This window comes from Triticum dicoccoides, chromosome 5A (genome assembly GCF_002162155.2).
Source record: "Triticum dicoccoides isolate Atlit2015 ecotype Zavitan chromosome 5A, WEW_v2.0, whole genome shotgun sequence".
NCBI classification, from domain to species: Eukaryota; Viridiplantae; Streptophyta; class Magnoliopsida; order Poales; family Poaceae; genus Triticum; species Triticum dicoccoides.
In genome coordinates this window covers 671265083-671287174 of record NC_041388.1, presented here as the reverse complement: position 1 = coordinate 671287174, position 22092 = coordinate 671265083, and the positions used below count along the sequence as shown (strand labels likewise).

Sequence of the window (22092 nt, the reverse complement as noted above, 5' to 3'; positions counted from 1 at the left end):
GCACAAAAGCGGGTCATGAGTGTCGTGAGTGCTGCCATAGACTTCGGCTTTTCCTGTCCAAGGTGCCGGGCAAGCCACTCGTCACGGATATTGTGCTTGAAGGCTGCTAGGACCTTAGCGTCCGGACAGTCGACTATTTGATTTTTCTTTGTTAGGAACCGTGTCTAGAATTGCTTGGCCGATTCCTCTGGCTGCTGAATTACGTGACTTAGGTCATCGGCGTCTGGGGGTCGCACATAAGTGCCCTGGAAATTGTCGAGGAATGCGGCTTCCAGGTCCTCCCAACAACTGATTGATCCTGTTGGCAAGCTGTTAAGCCAATGCCGAGCTGGTCCTTTAAGCTTGAGTGGGAGGCATTTGATGGCGTGGAAATCGTCGCCGCGGGCCATGTGGATATGAAGGAAATAATCCTCGATCCATACCGCGGGATCTGTTGTGCCATCATATGATTCGATATTTACGGGTTTGAAACCCTCATGGATTTGATGATCCATTATTTCGTCTGTGAAGCATAGTGGGTGTGCGGCGCCTCTGTACTGGGCTATATCACGACGTAGCTCCAATGAGCTTTGTCTACTGTGTTCGGCCCTGCCGAATTTGTGGCTGGCGTGACGGTTACCGTCTCGAGCCGTGGGGCGCCTACGCGATCCATAGATCGATCTTGTCTGCCTTGCCTTGTCCTCCAACATATCTTGTAAGTCCGGCGCATATTCCCGTGCCTTGGTACGGGGTGCGGCTTGAGTGGAGGGCCGAGAGGCCTCTCTGTCGCGGCCACGAGGTGGCCGGTCGGCCGCATCAAGTGCTTCCTCCTCAAATCGGGGTAGCAACTTGCGCTTTGGGTAGCTCTTGGAGGGGCGTTCGAGTTTATGCTCTTCGGCCGCAAGGACTTCAGTCCATCTGTCGTCTAGCAAATCTTGATCAGCTCTTAGCTGTTGCTGTTTTTAGAGGCTTCTTGCCGTGGCCATAAGCCTGCGTTGAAAACGCTCTTGCTCGACGGGATCCTCTGGCACGACGAATTCATCGTCGTCGAGGCTTGCCTCGTCTTCGGAGGGAGGCATATAATTATCGTCCTCGACCTCTCTGTCTGCCGCTCTCTCATGAGGGCTGGTTTCTCCATCCTCCTGTGCTAAATCTTGCTTGAGGGGTTTTTCTTCGGCACTTTCCGGAGTATTATTATCTTCCGTGCTGGAATCACCGTATTTGTTTTGGCGGGATTTTGAGCGGCGCCGCTGACGCCGGCGCTTAGGCTATTTCTTGGAGGGGTCATCCTCCGCTGTTCCATCGCCATCTCCTTCTTTTGGGGTGTCCACCATGTATATGTCATATGATGAGGTGGCTTTCCAGGGCCTGATAGGCGCTGGTTCTTCATCGTCTCCTTCATCGGCGTCCATACCGTCGATGTCTTCGGAGTCAAAGTCGAGCATGTCGGTTAAGTCGTCAACAGTGGCTACAAAGTGGGTGGTGGGTGGGCTTTGGATTTCTTCATCGTCTGAATCCCAACCTTGATGATCGTAGTCCGGCTAGGGCTCTCCTGATAAAGAGAGAGACTTCAGTGTCTTCAGAATATCGCCAAAAGGCGAGTGCTGAAAGATGTCCGCGGCAGTAAACTCCATAATCGGCGCCCAATCGGATTCGATCGGCAGGGGCGCAGAGGGTTCGGAGTCCGGAGAGGAGTCTGGCTCCTTAGAGTCATGAGTCTCGCAGAGTGCGGGGCTGGTGTTCGGCTCAATCGCCGTTGGGATCGCAGCCCCCGAGGCGGCGTCCAACCACCTATCCTTGATCGGCGCAGTTGGCTCCGAATTAAGGGTCGAAGCCGATGCGGGTGCGGCCTCCAGGGCACTGTTCGGCGGCAGAGCTAGATCATGCTTGTCATGACAGTGCGGCGCGCTCGGCAGTTGCTTGAATCCGTCGAAGATTAAGTCCCCGCGGATGTCAGCCGTGTAGTTTAAACTTCCAAATCTGACCTGACGGCCAGGGGCATAGCTTTCGATCTGCTCCAAATGGCCAAGTGAATTGGCCCGCAGTGCGAAGCCGCCGAAGACGAAGATCTGTCCGGGGAGGAAGGTCTCACCCTAGACTGCCTCGCCATTGATGATCGTAGGAGCCATCAAGCCTGACGGCGACGACACAGAGGAACTCTCAATGAAAGCACCAATGTCGGTGTCAAAACCGGCGGATCTTGGGTAGGGGGTCCCGAACTGTGCGTCTAGGCCGGATGGTAACAGGAGGCGAGGGACACGAAGTTTTACCCAGGTCCGGGCCCTCTCTATGGAGGTAAAACCCTACGTCCTGCTTGATTAATATTGATGATATGGGTAGTACAAGAGTAAATCTACCACGAGATCGGAGAGGCTAAACCCTAGAAGCTAGCCTATGGTATGATTGTTGTTGTGTATGTTGTCCTACGGACTAAAACCCTCCGGTTTATATAGACACTGGAGAGGGTTAGGGTTACACAAAGTCGGTTACAATGGTAGGAGATCTGCATATCCGTATCGCCAAGCTTGCCTTCCACGCCAAGGAAAGTCCTTTCCGGACACGGGACAAAGTCTTCAATCTTGTACCTTCATAGTCCAGGAGTCCGGCTGAAGGTATAGTCCGGCCATCCGGACACCCCCTAATCCAGGACTCCCTCATCGATGATGCCGAGGCCAACTTGCTCAAATCATTGATAGTAAATCAAAACAAAGATAAAATACTCTTTCCTTACAACTTCGAGTGAGTGTTACTGTCTTGTGCATATTTTGTTTCCCTTATTACTCGAGCGAGGTTATAGTAATGTAATTGATGAGTTATGCATGTGTGCGCAGCTTCCACTATATTCTCCTGGAGATTAAGCTTGAGCAGGGACTAGTAACCGTCTTAAACTCGAGACGAAAATCTCCCGAGACCTATGCGGACATGACTAAAATGCTCGAGAAGTAAGTTCAATCGATCATTATCGCACCATATCGGCAACTTTTTGTTCATTTCCTGATATCAAGTAATTGTTTTATTTGTCTCGCAGGGTTTGGAAAGTATTCACCGCACAAGCTCCGGGACTGCCGGGGGAGCTGCGATGGACATACCCGAAAGTAAGTAGTACTAGGTAGCTAGTTCCGCGCATCTCGGCCCCGTTGATTCTAGCTACTTTCATCAATGCCATTTATAATGCTTCATTATCAGTTTGATTGACCTCTATTTCTCGTAAAGTAGTTGTGACAGGAACAAGGGAATGATTTCTGTGGATACTACGTGTGCGAGTTCATCTACAACGCGACTTGCAAAGATAAGCGGGGCTACTCTAAAAGATAATTTGATATGCGTAAGCAATAATATTCACAATTTCATTTTATTACACCATCATTTCTGTTGAGTTTCATTCATATATATGTATTAACCCCCTTCTTCAAATTAGACGTGGGAGATGCGGAATGAACTCCTACTAGAAGATCGCATGAAAGCAATTCAAGAGGAATTAGCGGGATTATTTCTTGACCACGTCATCAATAAAGCCGTAGAATACCATGTAGAACTTGATTTCAGATGCTAGGGGATTGTAACAGATCTTACATACTGTATATGTATGTAGCCAGTAGCGTCGGATAGATAATACGAAAACTTGTTGTTCGACCAATCTCTCGGAGAAGGAGAGGTCGATCACTTCTCTCGGTATGATTGACGAACTTCTGTACTTAATGGTTTCCTTCATTTTCTTACTAGCTAGCGTGTCGAGGGCCTCTCTATACGTATAGTACGTAGCGTCGACCAAGCACGGAGATAAGAGAGGACACTTCTCTCTATTAATTAATTAGCTACCTAACACAATATATGAAACACCTTAATTAACCATACAAAACCCCCAAATCCACCTCTCTTTTAGAAAAAAAAAAACAAAAACCCTAGCCCCTGAACAGCTGACGTGTTGATGCCTATCGGTCCCTGTTGGTGCCACCAACCGGGACTAAAGGCCCTCCTGTCTGGGCTCGCCACAGCGACCACGTGGAGGCCCATCTGTCCCGATTCGTATAAGAACCGGGACTAAAGGCCAAGGGCACCGGGACAGATGGGCCTTATGAACCGAGACAAATGACCCCTTTTCTACTAGTGATTAGATCTATCAATTATGAAAACATATGTGGTTGTGTTAGCGCCAATGCCCGTTTCATCAGACCACGACATGCAAAGCACACCATTGGCGGAGGTAGCTCCTACCTGTTTGGATAACCCGCATTAAGAGCTTGCTGAAGAATTAAAATGTGTTTTGTATTGGTTACTTAGAATCATCCTGAAGATCTTGATGAAGAACTAAAGCTATCGGTGAAAAAGCAGTTCACTCACTTCTATTCAGACTAAAATATTATGCCAAAGACAAAGGAAGAAAACTTGTATGGACCATGGGGAAAATTACCATTGTATCATGTTCCAAGAAAAGAAACTTCTTTTTCACATTCACACTAATATGTATTGTAATTTACCACTGTTTAAAATAGATCAAACCTATTACTAGCACGCTAACTAGTATTATTCTGTAAAATTACAGTTCGGTGATTCATTCATATGTATTTAATTTCTAATGACAAAGTGTGATATGTGCAATTGCCTTTATATATGAATTTCCTTGTGTGTGATTACCCTTGGAATATTTCTATTGTACCAAATGTTATCTAAAGCTTTGCTATAAGGGATATGCGAGATATGCAAATAAATCTTGATTTAAATCAGGTATTTGCGTCATTCTGCACAACGACTCAGATTAGCTATAAAAAAGTAAGTTGTTTTGTAACATTTGCACTGATATGTATTGTATTTACCACTGTTGAGAATAGATCAAACCTATTACCAGCACGCTCATTGGTGTTATTTATAAAATTATACTTTAGTGATATGTATTTAATTTCCCATGCCAATTTGTGATATGTTAATTATGGGAGGGGCTATCTGTAATTTTATTTTAAAGTGCATCTAATCCCCAAGATGGATTTCGGTAATTCAGGCCAACACATCTCGAAGAACTAATTATGTTTTAAGTTTATTTCAACAAAAAAGTTCTTCATAGGAACACCATTGAAATGGAATGTGACCCCTAAAAATACTCAAAGACAAGTGTTGGTCAATCCATGGGATTCTTAATTTTTATTTTAGTGATCCAGGATCACATTTAGTCCACAGGCATGCTGGTACCATCTGAAGAGAATGAGGATGTGCCAATGAGTTTGTTGCTCCATGTGCTAATGATCAAACTTCTTCAAGAAATTCCAATATACCTACTATTCACTTTCACTTCGGTGCGACTAAACCACTTTCTCCCGGAGCCACCGAGACATTCCCTTTCCAAACCATAGTTTGTTTGTAGCCTCCAACACTCCATTCGGAGTCACCTAAGCATAATAGCAAACCTTCTGTTAATAGGTCAGAAATTATGAGCCAAACGTTCCAGAAGTTCTGATCCATCTATAGAGAGTGTATCGGTGCGAAGGTACTCACTTCGGATCCGCCGACCGAAATCAATCGGATCTACCAATTGCATCTAAAGTTGATACTTTTGTTCAACTAGGAGCCAACAAACAATTCTAGTTGGAGCCTCCAAGTTGTGCATAAAATGAAAAGCTCAAGTCTCGTGAACCGGCTCGGATTGACTCTGTCTTTTGGCTCGATTCGAGATTGACTCAAAAAGAATTGAGGTGAGTAGTCTTTTGGCTCGATTCGATATCGACGTGAAAAGAATTGAGGTGAGTATGAGTATTTTATGAAGTTCTACCGATAAATAAGCCGATCTTGAACTAACACTAGCTCGCTCGATTTTAGCTCGATATAATATAACTATATTAAATAATCCTGATATATATTAAAAAGAAACAAGACACTTTATGACCATCTATGTTGTGTATGATTTTTCTCTATTTTATCTACTAACAAACATGCAATATTAATTAAGCACGAAGAATGGTAGACACACTTTCATTTTCATCTCTTGTTAGTTCATCCACAAGATCTTACTTCTCCGTTCAAGATGAGCTCTCGTGAGCATGACAAGACTGTTGTACCTTCGGTCGGAGTAAGGCATTTTTCTACTTATTTAGCTCGAAACTAGCTCAAGATCGATTCGAGATCATTAGAAGCTGAGCACGAGCCTCTTTCCACAGCTCGACCTTGGTTTTCGCTCAGTTTGAGCTCGCTTGAATTCCAGTATAAGTTTTTTTCTTTTGCATGTAAAATTCTAGTATAAGTTGAACTGAGCCTACTCCAGCTCGCACAAACTCGACTCGTATACAGTCCTACTTGTACATCTATGTATACTCTGGGTTTTATAAAAGGGAAGCAACAACAGTACAAGAGACAATAGTAAGAAACTATGAACCAGCCAAGCTACGGACACGGCTATTATTAGCTCGAACACAAATGAGCTCAGATGAACAACGAAATCCTAAATAAAGTACATGAAAAAATTAAAAAAATGATTTTTTTGTGTGAGACATTGATAAATGTTATAAGAGGTAGCGAAATTTTATCATGAAATTACATATGTCGAAGCCGTGTTAAAACAAACAAAATCGTTGCTCCAAAAATGCCATCTTCAAAAGCATTTGGGTGCTGATTTTTTTCCTGTGATTTCCAGGAATGCCATTAAAGTGGTCGGACCCTTCCCTGGACCCTGCGCAAGCGGGAGCTACATGCACCAGGTTGCCCTTTTTCCAGGAATGCCATTACAAAATGAAAATTTTCCAAGCTCTGAAAACATTTGTTAAAGCTTACCACAAAAAAAATGAGAATTTTTGATTTTTTTTTTGAATTTACTGTTCGTAAGCTAGTTGGGGACTTTCCCCAAGCTAGTGAAGTAAAATTCAGTTGTCCACTTGGATCAATCGTGAGACCTAAATAAAGTACATGAAAAAAATAAAAAAAATGAGCTCAGATGAACAGCAAAATCCTAAATAAAGTACATGAAAAATATATAAAAAATGATTTCTTTTTGTGTGAGACATTGACAAATGTTATAAGAGGTAGCAAAATTTTCTCATGAAATACATATGTGGAAGCCGTGTTAAAACAAACAAAATTGTTGCTTCAAAAATGCCATTTTCAAAAGCATTTTGGTGCTAATTTTTTTGCCATGACTTCCAGGAATGTCATTACAAAATGAAAAATTTCCAAGCTCTGAAAACATTTGTTAAAGCTTACCACAAAAAAAATGAGAATTTTTGAATTTACTGTTCGTAAGCTAGTTGGGGACTTTCCCCAAGCTAGCGAAGTAAAATTCAGTTGTCCACTTGGATCAGTGGTGAGACCTAAAGGGACCCGATAAATCACTGTCGTCAACGGCTCACTATTGTCAAGTGCGCGCACGGTGTTTTTCTTTTACACTCGAGCATACTGCAAAAGTCAAATCGTATTACCGATGGCACTGCGGGGCTACACGTCAGTTCGATTTATTGCTTCGGCAGAACTTTCGATTCAGTTTTTTTGTCTGCGAATTACTTTCGATTCAGAGCAATGCTAGACTTACGAAAAGATAGCTACGTACCTTAAGTCGTCCTGTTGCTTTCGTTTAATCTTTCTTTGCGCAGGCATGAAAAAGCAAAGTACGTGCCTGAACACGCGGCGCGCCGAAATCAACGGAGCAAGAATCCTGCGGCGTGACCATAGTTTCGTTAAGAAACAAGGCTTGAGGTTAACGTCGTAGTATTTCGTGCAAGGCTTGAGGCCACGGCCTCACCGCGCCGTCGTCAGCTGCTCATTATCACTTCTTGGTTGCTACTACATACTGTATATCACTACTTGGATAAGCAACAGGGTCACCGGATGTTTGTTGTATTTTGTACGTCCGGCGATTCAGCTCACGGCCTCGCCTCGTCATCTATTACTTATTATCATTTTATGTTGATACATAGTAGTGTCTCACACCTCAGCTGCAGCTCATGCATGTTTGTCCACCGTCACCCTTCACTTCCACTCCTGCGTGTCGCAGGGGAAGCAGTCTTCTTGGGCGATCTCGGTGATCTGGACGCCGGTGTCGTAGACCTCGCCAGCGCGCCACTGGCGCGGCAGGACCTCCCGGTCGGTCGAGACCCACTTCCCGTCGTACCCGCCGGTCACCACCGCCCTGAGCTTCAGCGGCCCCGGTGGCGCCAGGCTCGTGCTCCACGCCGGCCCGTGGTCGCGTGTCAGGGATGTCCAGCTCGACGACGAACAGACCTGCGCGACGTCGACTTGGACGATGTCGGTCTGTCCGCCCTGCTAGAGGATCGTGATGGCCAGCTCGCCGGGCGCGCGGCTCCGATCCTCCACCCGCACCGAGAGGTTCTTGCCCGAGTACTCGCACGGCACCCTACACATTCGCGGCAGCGTTGACAAATCGTGAGCCTAGCTGTTTCCAACCTCGATGCTCCGAGACAAATGGAGTCGTTTATGTATTCATGACAGCAGGCATGCTCGAGCGGCGCTGTTTTTGTTTGTTATTACCTCTTGTATTCGACGTCGACGGCGCCGAGCTTGGTGAGCCGCCCAGCCATGCCGGGGCGGGCCATGGCGGCGAACGCCGGGCTGCTCAGCACGAGGTCGGTGTCGTTCGTCTTCGTGCTGGCACGGTCCGTGACGACGACCTTCACGCCGGCGGTAGCGCAGAGCTCCTCGTCCTTGCAGCGCACCTGGAAGCACGCGCCGCAGCCGACGCCTTGTCTGTACAGGGCAGGGCCCGCCCCGGCGAGCAGGTCGCCGTTGAGGGACGCGGCCGCGGCGCCGTACCGGCAGGAACCGGCTGCAAGACACCACACACCACAATCGAACAATCAGAATCATGCATGTTCCATGTATAGGTAGAAACAGAGCATGTGTATGCAGGTATACGAATCGTACGTACCGGCGAGGGTGAGAGAGGAGGCGTAGCAGGCGGCTCTGGTGCGGTGCATGCAGCGGTCGCATGCGGAGGCGGGCGGCGGGAGGGTGCAGAGGAAGAGGAGCGGGAGCGGGAGCAGAAGGATGGAGCAGCGAGAGACGGCCATCTTCTTTTCTTGCGGGTGGTGGTGGTGGATCCATGTGCCTGACGACTGCTTATATACACCACCACCACGACCTGCCACGGTGCACACCACTCAGGTTCTACAACTACAACCTCGGTGATCTTGTTAACTGACTTTCTTCTAGAGAGCTCGACAGATATACCAGGGTCCCTCCTACCATCCAATTACAGGTTGGTTTAAAAAAATGTCTCTTATTTTTTTTCTGAAAAGGCCTACATATTTTATGCATCATATGTCCTTACAAACACATTCATACAGAAAAATAAAATTACATTCAAATACTTGAGTGGGTCGAAGTCTTCTTTCTTCTGTATCCACTGGCAGGTGTGCCGCGAGCATAGCTCGATTTTGCCTATGAGTCTCCGTCTCAGCGGAGTAAACCTTTTGAAACCCAGAAACTTGTAGAAGCAGTGGCCGGAAAGTTGTCGAAGCAAACCAGCGAACACCGACGGCTACGATTTGCAAAGCACTGCCGCCCTGGAGAAGAAAAGACCATTAAAAGCCTGTAAAAACTTTGAGGACCATAAAAGCTGGCCGAATCCATATGCATCCATCAAAACCTAAACAGAACGGATCTTGGAAGACCCGTTACCCATTAAAAATATGTTCTACATGCCCTCTGTTGAGGATAAGCACACCAAAAAGACGGGAAAAAGAGAGGAGAGATATTATTCCTACACTAGAACAACACCGTCACTTTGCCGTACCACCCAAACTCGAAAGATTTCTAAAGCAAACCAGCAAAAAAATCACTCATATCGTTTACACGATGCCTCGGGAAGCCGGGTAGACCATCTGGGTTATTGATAGAATTAGTACCGCACCGATCGATCGCACTATGTCAATTCGATTGATCGCTTGATGCTGCACGCAAGGTATAGTGCGCTTAATTTAGCATGCATGCACCGAATCTTTCAGGCCGCTCCAAAAATGCTCAGAACTTTTGATTAAAAGCGTCCTCCTGTTGCTTTCGTTACACATTAATTAATCTTTGCACTGTCCATAATAGGCACAGTTTGGACTGAGCACGCGTCGATCAAGATCGGAATGGTTTGATTTGCATCCACTCAACTAAAATTAGGCCTAATCAACTACACAATCTATTCCAACATTTATAGATTAGCGTGTGGATGCAGACATACTACATGAAGTTTAAGGACGTGCACGTTTTGCTCGTTTGCGTCACCTCTGTGCCTGAATTTTGGCCACCGTTTTCCAAAAATGGATAATTTACGCGGTGCGATGGCGCCGCCCCTGGTTGGTGGCGGTGGACAGACATACAATGCACTCCCGGAGAATCTTGGCTGGCTTTCACCGGCCAGCACCAACATAAATACATTTTGGACAGGAGACCTGCTATACGTACAACATTCTCACGTCCGAACACACATACGATTGTTGTTGCATGTGCTTTCGTCCAATTAACCAGCTCTATGGGAAAAGAAAAGGAATGCAGCATGGGGTCTAGTAGAGACACATCAGATCGTACGTACAAAGATCGTGTGCAAAGCAATTTCGTTTGGACAGTTCACTACAAGCTTCAATGGCCATCGTTATCATACCGTGAGGACTGAGGAGTAGATGGTTGTAGTTGCACTGATGAGTGGCTAAATTTAGGGCATTTCTAACCGGCTCCCCATAATTGGTTAGACCGGCACCGAGCCGATCAACAATCCGTCGTTATTGGAGTATATTTTTACACGGGCCCTAGAAATTGCCTTATTTTTACTTCATCGGTTGGCGACCGAGTAAAACGTTGCGCCCTCTCTCTCGTGTCCGCCACGTTGTTGCATCTTCGTCGGTGCGCGTCCTGCTGGCCCCGCCGCCACCTTGTTCCATCCCTTGCCCACTGCCGCCATTCTGCTAGTCGGCTAGCCTGTTTGGCCCCCGTCGCCGTCGCCAGAATCAAGGTGAAACGCCGCCGCTGTCGTCATTGTTGATTCGTCCGATTTCTTTCGATTTTCTTCTTTTTCTAGCGGCCGTCACATCTCATCTTGCTTGCGCACCGCTGCATGTAACCCGCCGCTCGCCAGTTCGGTCTAAACCACGCCGGCCGGCTTGTGCACCGCCACCGGACCCCAAGTGTTCGAACAATTGCCTAGGTGAGTTTTTATTGTTTGTTTCTCGTTGAACCGAGCCGTTTGGTACAACACCAACGAGACTCCGGTTGAGCCAGAGTATGATATGAACAAGATACTGTCATTTCTTGAGCATCATCATTGGCAACGTCTAAGTGAGTCCTAGTTGTTATATGAAATGCTATTTGCTACATTTGAACCATTCGACGTGTTTAAATTTGAATAATCGATTTGTAAACTATATTCGTAATTTGGTTGAACATTCAAATTTATGTTAAGTTTTTATATGTGTGCTAATATGTAGTTGCAATTTATACAAGAACTACAAAGTTTAGAAAAAAAATTACTCCTTTATATTTAGAGGATCGGCTAGGTCTGGCCAAAACTTAGTAGAGTATATATACTCCACTAAGCTTTTTACTCAAGTAAGTTTTAGGGGATTAGTTAGAGGTGCCCTTATAGCATCTACAACCGGACGTCTCATATTCATTTCAGGCGAACGAGCAGCCTGACGGGTCATTGACCGGACAGAAAAACGTTGTCCAATCGAAACATTCAGACCGGCCGACACTCTCATACAAAGCTTATATCTGGGGCGGATATGGGGACGCCCAGATGCGTCCACTTCATAGGACTGGCAGCAAGGGCCCCGCGCCAAATCGCTTGAAGATGACCCTTTTCTTATGCAATCTATCATGTTTCTCTCCTCTTTCATGCCTCATCCGCACAGTCGCCATCGTAGCTCTGCCGTCATGCTTCGCCACCGTCCCTAACCCACCACACTTGCACCGGAGACCCCAACCAACAACACCTCTGACCGTGCGGCCATCGAACGACACCCCGGTACGTCCAACTCCTCTGGACATACACCTTGTGCCCTACGTGCTCGATGAAATACCCGAACAGTTTTCTTATTCTTTTGATCATTTGTAGGCCACCGATGGATTCATCGTCAGATGATGGCTATGGAAACACAAACCTATACAAAGAGTTCATCGAATCGTCAGATTCGGACGACGAAAATACTGAAATGATGATGATAATGAGCATCCAAACAGAAATTGAGAAGGAAGAGGAACACGTATTGAACTTCAAGAGTTCGATAATGGGCCGGAGAGTTATTCCCCGTGATAGGATCATTGACGCACAACTCTTGTACACAGACCACTTCAATTGGACCCAACATATCATGAAGGTTTCTTTCGACGCCGCTTCCAGGAGAGCAAGCTTTGTTCTTGCGCATAATGACTGCCGTGGAGAAGGCTAATGACAACTTTAAGCCGAGAATAGATGCGTCGATAACTTCATGGTCAACATGTGCACATGCAACTTCTCAATGATCTTGTGGAGTATATATGGATCCATACTGGAAATTGCTGAACTATGAACACATATGTTTTTATGTTTCAGTTATGCACAATGAACAAATTTTATGCTTGGATTATATTTGGACTATTTATTTTTATGTACGAATAATTCGTAGTCGTGTGCGTTACTCATTGTTTGTGTGTGATGCTCAGTGTGCATATGTTTGCATGGATATGAGTTTGAAAAGTAAGGTTACAAATGCGAACATTTGAGGGCCGGGCAGACGCTGTCCGCGGTCGTATCCGCGGTTTGCCTAATCCGGTCGTAGATGCTCTTAATGGCGCACTGAGTCACCAACTGTGCTCAGCTCAGTTCAGACGTGTCTCAAATGTACTTCTGCTCATTACAGTATTGCATTTTAAGTTTTGTGTTTCGCCCGTCGTCCAACAAGTTAATCAGCTCGCCACCAACGACCCATCCACCCGATGGAGCTCGCGCGCCCATGAATGAAAATAGCTATGTCATCGAGCAAAGAACATCATTGCCGAAAGCAACCGAGCATGAGTCCTGCGGCGCGCCGACTTGCGACGTTATTATTCATCGAGTATTTTGTAGTACGTCCGGCGATTCAGGCCACGGCCTCGCCGTCGTCAACTACTCATCATCACTTCATGGTCTATACATACTACAGTAGTATCTCACACCTCAGCTGCAGGCTGCAGCTCGTGCATGTTTGTCCACCGTCCCCCGTCATTTCCACTCCTGCGTGTCGCAGGGGGAGCAGGCTTCTTGGGCGATGTCGGTGATCTGGACGCCGGTGTCGTAGACCTCGCCGGCGTGCCACTGGCGCGGCAGGACTTCATGTTCGGCATGGACCCACGCCCCGTCGTACCCGCCGGTCACCACCGCCCTGAGCTGCAGCGGCCCCGGCGGCGCCAGCCTCGTGCTCCACGCCGGCCCGTGGTCGTGTGTCAGGGACGTCCAGCTCGACGACGAACCGACCGGCGCGACGTCGACGTCGACGATGTCGGTCTGGCCGCCCTGGTAGAGGATCGTGACGGCGAGCTCGCTGGGCGCGCGGCTCCGCTCCTCCCCCCGCAGCGAGAGGTTATTTCCCTCGTACACGCACGGCACCCTGCACATTCGCGGCAGCGTTGACAATCCGAGACAAATGGAGTCTTGTATGTATTTATGACGGCAGGAATGCTCAGCGGGCGCTTGTTTTTATTTGTTACTAGATCATTGATGGCGCGCGTTGTTGCATCCTTCTATTTTTTCAATAAAATGATAGTGATAGAAGAAGAGGTTTGCAACGAATGAGTGCAATAGTTCGGCAATAGGTTGTGAAGAAGGAAAAACATGTAGTAGAGGAACTATCTCACAAAAAAGTAAGAATTCTAGGGACAAAGCCAACAATTTGTACTAAATCCTCCACTGCTCACAAAGCTTAGCAATTAGTTTAATCAAGCAACTGTATGTTTCTTATTAATGAATAGATAATAAATTGCTTAAAAACACTTTTAAAGTCAAGATTTCAACATATACTTCATTACTCATATCTGTATGAACTCCTATCGAAATAGGAGAAACTAAACTCACAACTCTTAACTATCTGGTCGATTGGTAATGCAGAGCAACCATCTGATCTACCCTCAAAGGAAAAGCAACCATCTGATTTGCACGTGTGAGCAGATTTTATTGACTGTTACCGTCACCGTAAAGTTGATCAGTTGACACTAATGTAAGCAAATTCTCACTTCATACATCATGGACATGCCAATGGAATATCACATAGATGGCATAACTGTCATGACCTCTTTAACAGATTGAGAACTCATGCGGCATGGCTCCAACACTTGTTGGGAACGGAAAGAACTTCAAATATGTAATATATGCATACATTTTTAGTTTCCGCAATATATGAGAGCATCAACCAGAACATATGTGATGATTGGAGTAAACTTCACAAGAAGTGCCTTATGCAAAAAACGATCTATTGGCCCTCTAAAAATTACAAATTATGGAGTGCATTCAAATAAGCAACAAAAAAGTTGCGAACTCAGCTGTACAACCAATTCAGATGTTTTTTTTTTCAAAAAAATGGGTTAAATTTCAACGAAGAAAAATCTCCAAGTATCTGTAATATGGCTGGCAAGGTAAAAGTTGCTCCACAACCTTATCTCTCGATATGTAGTTCATCGTTCCCGGACAAATAAAAACCTGACCAAGCAAAAGCCATACAATATTCGACATCAGTTTTAACAGTAGGAAAAATGAAAAAAGAAACTCCATAGAGTAGAACCTAACTAAGCTGACAAGTTGTATCTTCTTTAGTTCATCAATTGCTATTTCCAATCCAACAAGATTTTCAGTTCCATTCCATAGATGTGGATATTTTTTTATGGTTCTTCATAAATCTGCAGTGATATTAAAATTCTCCATAAGAGTTGGCCAAGGCAATACATCAAATTTTGCAAAATCACAATCCAAAGAAATTGGTAATATCTATTTCAATAGAAAAATTGTTTGAGTGTACATAATCAGTCTCTCATATCTTCTTGGCGAGTTATATAATATCTTCACAGATGTACATAGAGTGAAAAAAAAAGAGATGTTACATACTCGTCGCATGAATATGCAAATTAAATAACTATTGCCCAGTAGAACAAATGAACTTGTTATACTTCCATTCTTATACAGTAATAAAAAAAATTAAACAATCACTTGCAGGAAATATCGAAAAGCCAATAAAAAGATGGATCTGGTAGCAGAGAACTACGAAATCACTGATCAGCTAGGCCTAGGTGTATTCGAGAAAAATAGTAGTTGAAGATACATAATGCAAGTCTGCAACCTGTAATGACACACTCGAATTGATGGAATATAAGAATACACATTATGAAGGTGAAGTGCATATCTTCAGTCTAAACAAAAATGATTTCCCTGAAAGATAAACGGAGGAAAGTACATGGCGTATGGACATATGATTTATCTGTCAGCAGTTCCCCTTTCATATGAATGAATGACTCTAGGAGAAAGAAAAGTCCTTCATTGCGCTTTTCGACCTGCAGTAACCAAAAACTACTGGTCAGACGGTGGCCATTTTGATACTCGTGTTTGCCTAAAATTTCATTAAAATCCCTTCCATGAGTAATCAGTAACATTCAGGTTGCAATATCATAGCCCAGAAAGACTAATTTTCAACTATATCATGGAGTTCTATTGGCCCGAGTGGAGGGCGTGCAGGTGAATGAGCTAGGTCGGGGCGGCGTCGCTGGAGCACGTCCTGCTGGCGGCGGCACTCGACCGCGACGGAAGAGGGAAGAAGGAACACGTACTGCTGGAGGCGGCAGAGGGAGATTGTGGATGGATAGAATGAGAGAGCAAAGCACCCTTTATGGTGCTGCCATTGCCATTGCCAAGAATATATAGGCGCGGGGTGCCAGTACAACAAGGATGCAGGTGCATCAGTACATGAGAGAGAGAGTGGGCGCGGGGCTCCAGTACGTGCATGGGATCATGGGAGATGCATGCAGTACGTGAGGTAGTGGAGCTAACTGCTAACACCCCGCCGCAGGTTGAGCATCCGGCGGCCGGACGCACAAGCTGAACCGGAACTCTTGGAAAGCCGCCGTAGGTAGTCCTTTGGTGAGCACGTCGGCGAACTGTTGAGTGGTTGGCACATGTAGAACTCGGAGCTCACCCAACGCCACTTTCTCGCGCACGAAGTGGATGTCGAGTTCGATGTGCTTGGTCCGGCGATGGTGGACGGGGTTGGCCGCCATGTAGACGAACGAGATGTTGTCGCAGAAGATGACGCTGGCGCGAGGTAGGGGTACAGCGAGCTCGCCAAGTAGTTGGCGAATCCAACAGCTCTCAGCGACCGCGTTTGCAACTGCACGGTATTCCACCTCGGCGCCCGAGCGAGATACCGTTGCCTGTCGTTTGGACGACCATGAGACAAGCCAGTCACCGAGATACACCGCGTAGCCGGACGTCGAGCGGCGCGTGTCTGGGCAGCCGGCCCAGTCCGCGTCGGAGTAAGCGACGAGGTCGAGGGAGTCAGACGGTCGGAGATGGAGCCCATGCGTCATGGTACAGCGTAGATAGCGCAGAATGCGCTTGGCCAGTGCACGGTGGACGTCGCAGGGGTCATGCATCACCAGACAGCACTGTTGGACGGCGTAGGCAATGTCTGCCGTGTCATGGTCATGTACTGGAGGGCGCCGACGATGCTGCGATACTCGGAGGCGTCAGAGACGGGGCGCCGTCGCTAGCGGACAGCTTGGCTCGCGTGTCGATCGGCGTGGGCGCCGGCTTGCAGCCCTGCATGTTGGCGCGCTCGAGCAGTTCGTCGGCGTACTTGCTCTGGGAGAGGAAGAAGCCATCCTTGGTGCGAGTGACGGCGATCCCGAGGAAGTAGTGTAGAGGCCCGAGGTCTTTCATGGAGAACTCGGTCGACAGGACCTGCTGGAGACGTTGTAGGAGCATCGACGTCGAGGCGGTGAGCACGATATCGTCGACGTATAGCAGGAGATAGGCAGTGCCAGTGTCGGAGTGGAGCACGAAGAGCGACGGATCCGCCCGTGAGCTGATGAAGCCGAGGCTGTGGACGAAGGCGGCAAACCGACCAAACCAAGCTCGCGGCGCCTGCTTGAGTCCATAGAGGGACTTGTCCAGCAGGCACACGTGCTCGGGACGATCGGCGTCGACGAAGCCGACCGGCTGCTGGCAGTAGACTTGCTCGGAGAGATGCCCATGGAGGAACGCGTTGTTGACGTCCATCTGGTGTACTGGCCACCGGCGTGCGGCGGCGATGGTGAGCACGACACGGATCGTGGCCGCTTTGACCACCGGAGAGAATGTCTCGTCGAAGTCGACGCCGGGGCGCTGAGAGAAGCCGCGCACCACCCAGCGTGCTTTGTAGCGTTCGAGCGAGCCATCAGACTTGAACTTGTGGCGGAAGAGCCATTTTCCGGTGACGATGTTTGTGCCACGAGGTCGAGGGACGAGGCGCCATGTCCGGTTCTCCATGAGAGCCCTGTATTCAACCTGCATAGCAGAAAGCCAACATGGATCTCGCATAGCCTCACACACGGTTTTAGGAATGGGTGAGATGGTTGATGGGGCTGTAGTGGCATGGTGTTGTTCATATTTGGGGTTAGGGAAGAATTTACCAGCCTGGGCTCTTGTTTGCATTCTGTGGGTAGGCACAGGAGGGGGTTGACGTCGGGGAGTCGGGGCTGGCGATGGTGTGGGAGCGGCGACCGTGTCGGGCTGTGGCGGAGAGGTGACCGGGTCGGGCTGTGGTGGAGAGCGGGCTGGTGAGAGAGCTCGAGAGCCCGGCGTGGCAGCATGGTGGGATGGAGGTGGAGAGGCCAGCGAGGTGGTGTTTGTAGCTGGCGCAGCCATGGGCGGAGGTGATGGCTGGGAACGGGTATGGGTGGGTATGACAGGGAGGTCATCGAGGAGATCAGCGACCGGTGCAGTTTGTGGTTGGTCGGTGCGGAACGGAAAGCTGTGTTCATCGAACACGACGTGGCGAGATGTGATAACCCGACCAGTGGCACGGTTGAGCCACCGGTAGCCTTTGTGATCTGCGGTGTAACCTAGAAAGACGCAGGGGGCCGAGCGTGGCGCGAGCTTGTGAGGCGCAGTGGCTGCTAGGTTTGGAAAACACAAACAGCCGAAGACTCGCAGGGTGGTGTAGGTGGGGTGGACACCGTAGAGGAGGAAGAACGGTGTTTGGTTGTGTCGTGGTCGGCACGGTCGTCGGTTAAGGAGGAAGGTGGCAGTGTTGAGGGCTTCAGCCTAGTATGGGAATGGCATGTGTGCGTGTAGGAGAAGTGCTCTTGCAATGTCATTGAGTGTCCGGAGTACACGCTCGGCGCGGCCGTTTTGCGGCGATGTGTAGGGGCATGACAAGCGGAGCACGATGCCTAGCGATGAGAAGAATTGGCATGATGCATGGTTGTCGAATTCCTTCCCATTATCGGTTTGTACAGTGAGTATGGATAGGTTGAAATGGTTGTGGATGAATGCAGCGAACGTGCGAAGAGTGGGTAGCACATCGGACTTGTGACGGAGCGGGAACGTCCATACAAAGTGGCTGTAATCATCAAGTAGGACGAGATAATACTGATAACCGGAAACACTAAGCACGGAAGAGGTCCATACATCACAATGTACAAGCTGGAAAGGGAAATACGACACATGTTCGGAAGTGCTAAATGGTAGACGAACACTTTTGCCTAGTTGACATTCTTGACAGACAGTGCTAGGGCTAGATATATGATCCAGCGACGAGCTCGTGAGAGTGCGGTCCAAAGCATCGGCGCCGAGGTGCCCAAGACGTTGATGCCATAGATCGCGGGTGACGGCAGCCAGGGCATGGTGGGTGTGGCTTGGTGGCGATGGGGAGGACATGGGGTAGAGCTCGTCGGCGGCGGAGTTACATCGGAGGATCACCTTCTTCGTTCTTCGGTCCTTAACAGAAAAACCAAGGTCGTCAAACTCGACGTTAACAGGATTGTGGCGTGCTAGGGCTTTGACAGATATGAGATTCTTGATAAGGTGCGGGAAAACTAGAACACGTTGTAGGGAGAGAGGTGAGTGTGCTGTAGGAATGGTGTGATGGCCAATGTGCGTGGCGGGGAGCGAGGATCCGTCGCCAACTACTATGCAAGAGGAAGAACAGGGAGTAGCAGAGGAGAGCATACCGGGAGATGACGCCATGTGGGTGGAGGCGCCGGTATCCATGTACCAGTCGGAGCCAGGCGGCGCAGGCTGCTGTTGCTGCAGAGTCATGGCGTTGAGCGCCTGTACCAAGGCGCTCTGGTCCCAGGCAGGCGGCGTGTTGGAGTTGGGCGCACTACCGGAGAGAGCACCGTACACAGGATGCGGCGGCACTGCTCCGGCTGTCCAGTGTGCCGGCATGGTTGGAGGCGGCGGCGCCGCGTTGGCGCCGTAGTGCATAGCCACACCGGCGAAGGGAGACACGCCAGTTGGGCGGGGCCCAAGGATGCCCGCACCAGGGGCGTGAGGGCGCCAGGGCATCGGCCATGCATGGACCATGCCAGTCCAGGGCGCGGGCGCCGGGGCGTGTGGGCGAGGAGGAGTCCCGCCACCAGCAGGCGGGGCGGAGCCCCCGCTGGAGTGCGAAGAGGAGCCCCTGCCGGAGTAGTTGCTCTTGCCCTTCCCTTTGTAGCGCCCCCCGCCGCCCGAGTTGCGGGCGTTGGTGCCCCCACCGCCTTGCCCCCCGCCGTTGTGGTTGCCTGGCGCACGCCGACGTGGAGCGCGGTCTCCGTGCTGTGCTCGGCGGATTGCCGGCCCTCCTCGAGCAGAAGGAAGGCATGGCAGCGAAGGAGGGAGGGGAAGGGGCTCTGCATGGTGAGGATGGGCACGGCATAACGAAAGCAGGGGTGGAGACCGCGGATCATGTTAAGCACCTGGTCACGGTCGTCGACGGGAGAGCCAAGGTCGGCGAGACGGTCGACACACTCCTTGAGTCGGGCGAAGTAGGTCAGGATCAATGAGGACCCCTGCTCGATCCGCCGGAACTCGGTGGCCTGAAATACCACCTGATGCTCGCGGTTCTCCAAGAGGACGCTGCAGATGGCGGCCCAAACCTCGCCGGCGGTGGCGCCGCGCTGGTGGACGAGCCCGAACACCTCCGGGCTGATGCGATTGTAGAGCCATGACACGATGTGTGCGTCGTCTTGCAGCCACACCGGATCAGTGGGACGAGGCGCGCCGGTGATGTGGTCGAGGACGGCGTACTTCTGGAAGGTGACTTCAAACAGAGTGCGCCATTGGGAGAAGTTGGGCGGGTTCAGGCCGAGGACGAGCGAAACCTGCTGGTTGATGAAGACACCAGCGAGGGGGGAGAGGTCGCGGACGCCCGTGGAGGACGATGCAGTCGGGTCCGGCAGAAAGAGCGGGCCGCGGGCGAACGCAGCCGGCGTCAGTAGGGTCTGGGTGGAGGAGGAGGAGACCGGCGTGGCAGGTGTGCGTGGCACGCCGCCGGTTCCATGGCCGGTGCGAGGGGGAGGAGGAGGTGGGGGAGGAGGTGGGGGAGTGGGAGATGCCATGGCGGTTCCAGGAGAAAGGCAGCGGAAAAGTGGTTTAGCGACGAAGGAGTAAACCAGCGTCTGATACCATGTGAATGGATAGAATGAGAGAGCAAAGCACCCTTTATGGTGCTGCCATTGCCATTGCCAAGAATATATAAGCGCGGGGCGCCAGTACAACAAGGACGCAGGTGCGTCAGTACATGAGAGAGAGAGAGAGTGGGCGCGGGGCTCCAGTACGTGCATGGGATCATGGGAGATGCATGCAGTACGTGAGGTAGTGGAGCTAACTGCTAACAGAGATGAAGGCAGAGGAGCTCGATCGGGCGGCGTCGCTGGAGCATGTCGAGATCACCGCGGCGCTCAAATGGGGCAGCAGAGGGAGATGGAGCAGGCCCTCGTCACGGCGGCGCTCGTGAGGGGCATCCGGGGGAGAAGAAGGCGGCGCTACCGGGGCGTCTGGGAAAGGGCGGCGTGGCCGCGTGCTTCGTCCCGTCGGTCGCCGGCGCGACCTCCATGTGGCGCACTGGCGGCTAGGGTTGGGGTCGAGCGAACCGGGTGGGAATGGGACAGTTGGAGGAGAAGGGCCTACTCCATTCATCGGGGGAGAAGGCCTGCTAATGCAGCGACGTACACGGTCCCGGATGAACCATGGGCCTTCAAAAATGTTACCCGAGTAGCGACCCTTCGCGAATCAGGCCAGTCGCGGTCCACGGCGCGAGCTAGAGTTATTCCCGCGTGAATCGGACGACCTAGAACTATTGGATCGCGAGAATGGATGGTTGAGAATCTGATAGCCTGAGATGGCTCGAAAAATGCTCGGTTATAATGTTTCTAAATTACCTCTTGTACTCGACGTCGACGGCGCCGAGCTTGGCGAGCCGCCCAGCCATGCTGGGGCGGGCCATGGCGGCGAACGCCGGGCTGCTCATCACGAGGTCGGTGTCGTTCGTCTTGGTGCTGGCGCGGTCCGTGACGACGACCTTCACGCCGGCGGTAGCGCAGAGCTCCTCGTCCTTGCAGCGCACCTGGAAGCACGCGCCGCAGCCGACCCCTTGTCTGTAGAGGGCCGGGCCCGCCCCGGCGAGCAGGTCGCCGTTGAGGGACGCGGCCGCCGCGCCGTACCCGCAGGAACCGGCTGCAAGGCACGACAGTCGAACAATCAGAATCATGCATGCGACATGTATAGGTAGAAAGAGAGCATGTGTATTCAGGTGTATGAATCGTACCGGCGAGGGTGACAGAGGAGGCGTAGTAGGCGGCTCTGGTACGGTGCACGCAGCGGTCGCAGGCGGAGGCGAGCCGCGGGAGGGCGCAGAGGAAGAGGAGCGGGAGAAGGATGGAGCAGAGAGAGACAGCGATCGTTTGTTTTCTTTTCATGCGGGTGGTGGATCCTTCCTTGTGCCTCACGACGGCTTATATACACCTGCCATGGGTCTACAACTACAACCTCGGTCTTGTTCACTGACAGGCACAACTGGGTAAGAGCATCTCCAAAAAACGGTCCATATGCGAATCAACATATGGTTGGATGGTTAGAGAGACAGTGATATCCCCAGCCAATCTTGATGCTCGTATTTTTTTTTAAAGAATGGTTCATATGTAAAAATACCTAACTTTTGGATTTCCAGAGCAAAA

General features: G+C 49.8%; 1 protein-coding gene and 1 pseudogene across 1 annotated transcript; both read right to left on the bottom strand.

Moving 5' to 3' along the window:
- Window positions 1-7645: 7645 nt before the first annotated feature.
- Window positions 7646-8981, bottom strand: LOC119298378 (annotated as a pseudogene).
- Window positions 8982-13135: 4154 nt separating this feature from the next.
- LOC119300405 (expansin-like A1) lies at window positions 13136-21834 on the bottom strand. The gene is made up of 3 exons (XM_037577375.1): window positions 21684-21834; window positions 21298-21592; window positions 13136-13520 (listed from the first exon to the last, which is right to left on the bottom strand). Exons 1-3 carry the CDS (start codon window positions 21832-21834, stop codon window positions 13136-13138), a joined length of 831 nt encoding a protein of 276 aa, XP_037433272.1.
- Window positions 21835-22092: the final 258 nt, after the last annotated feature.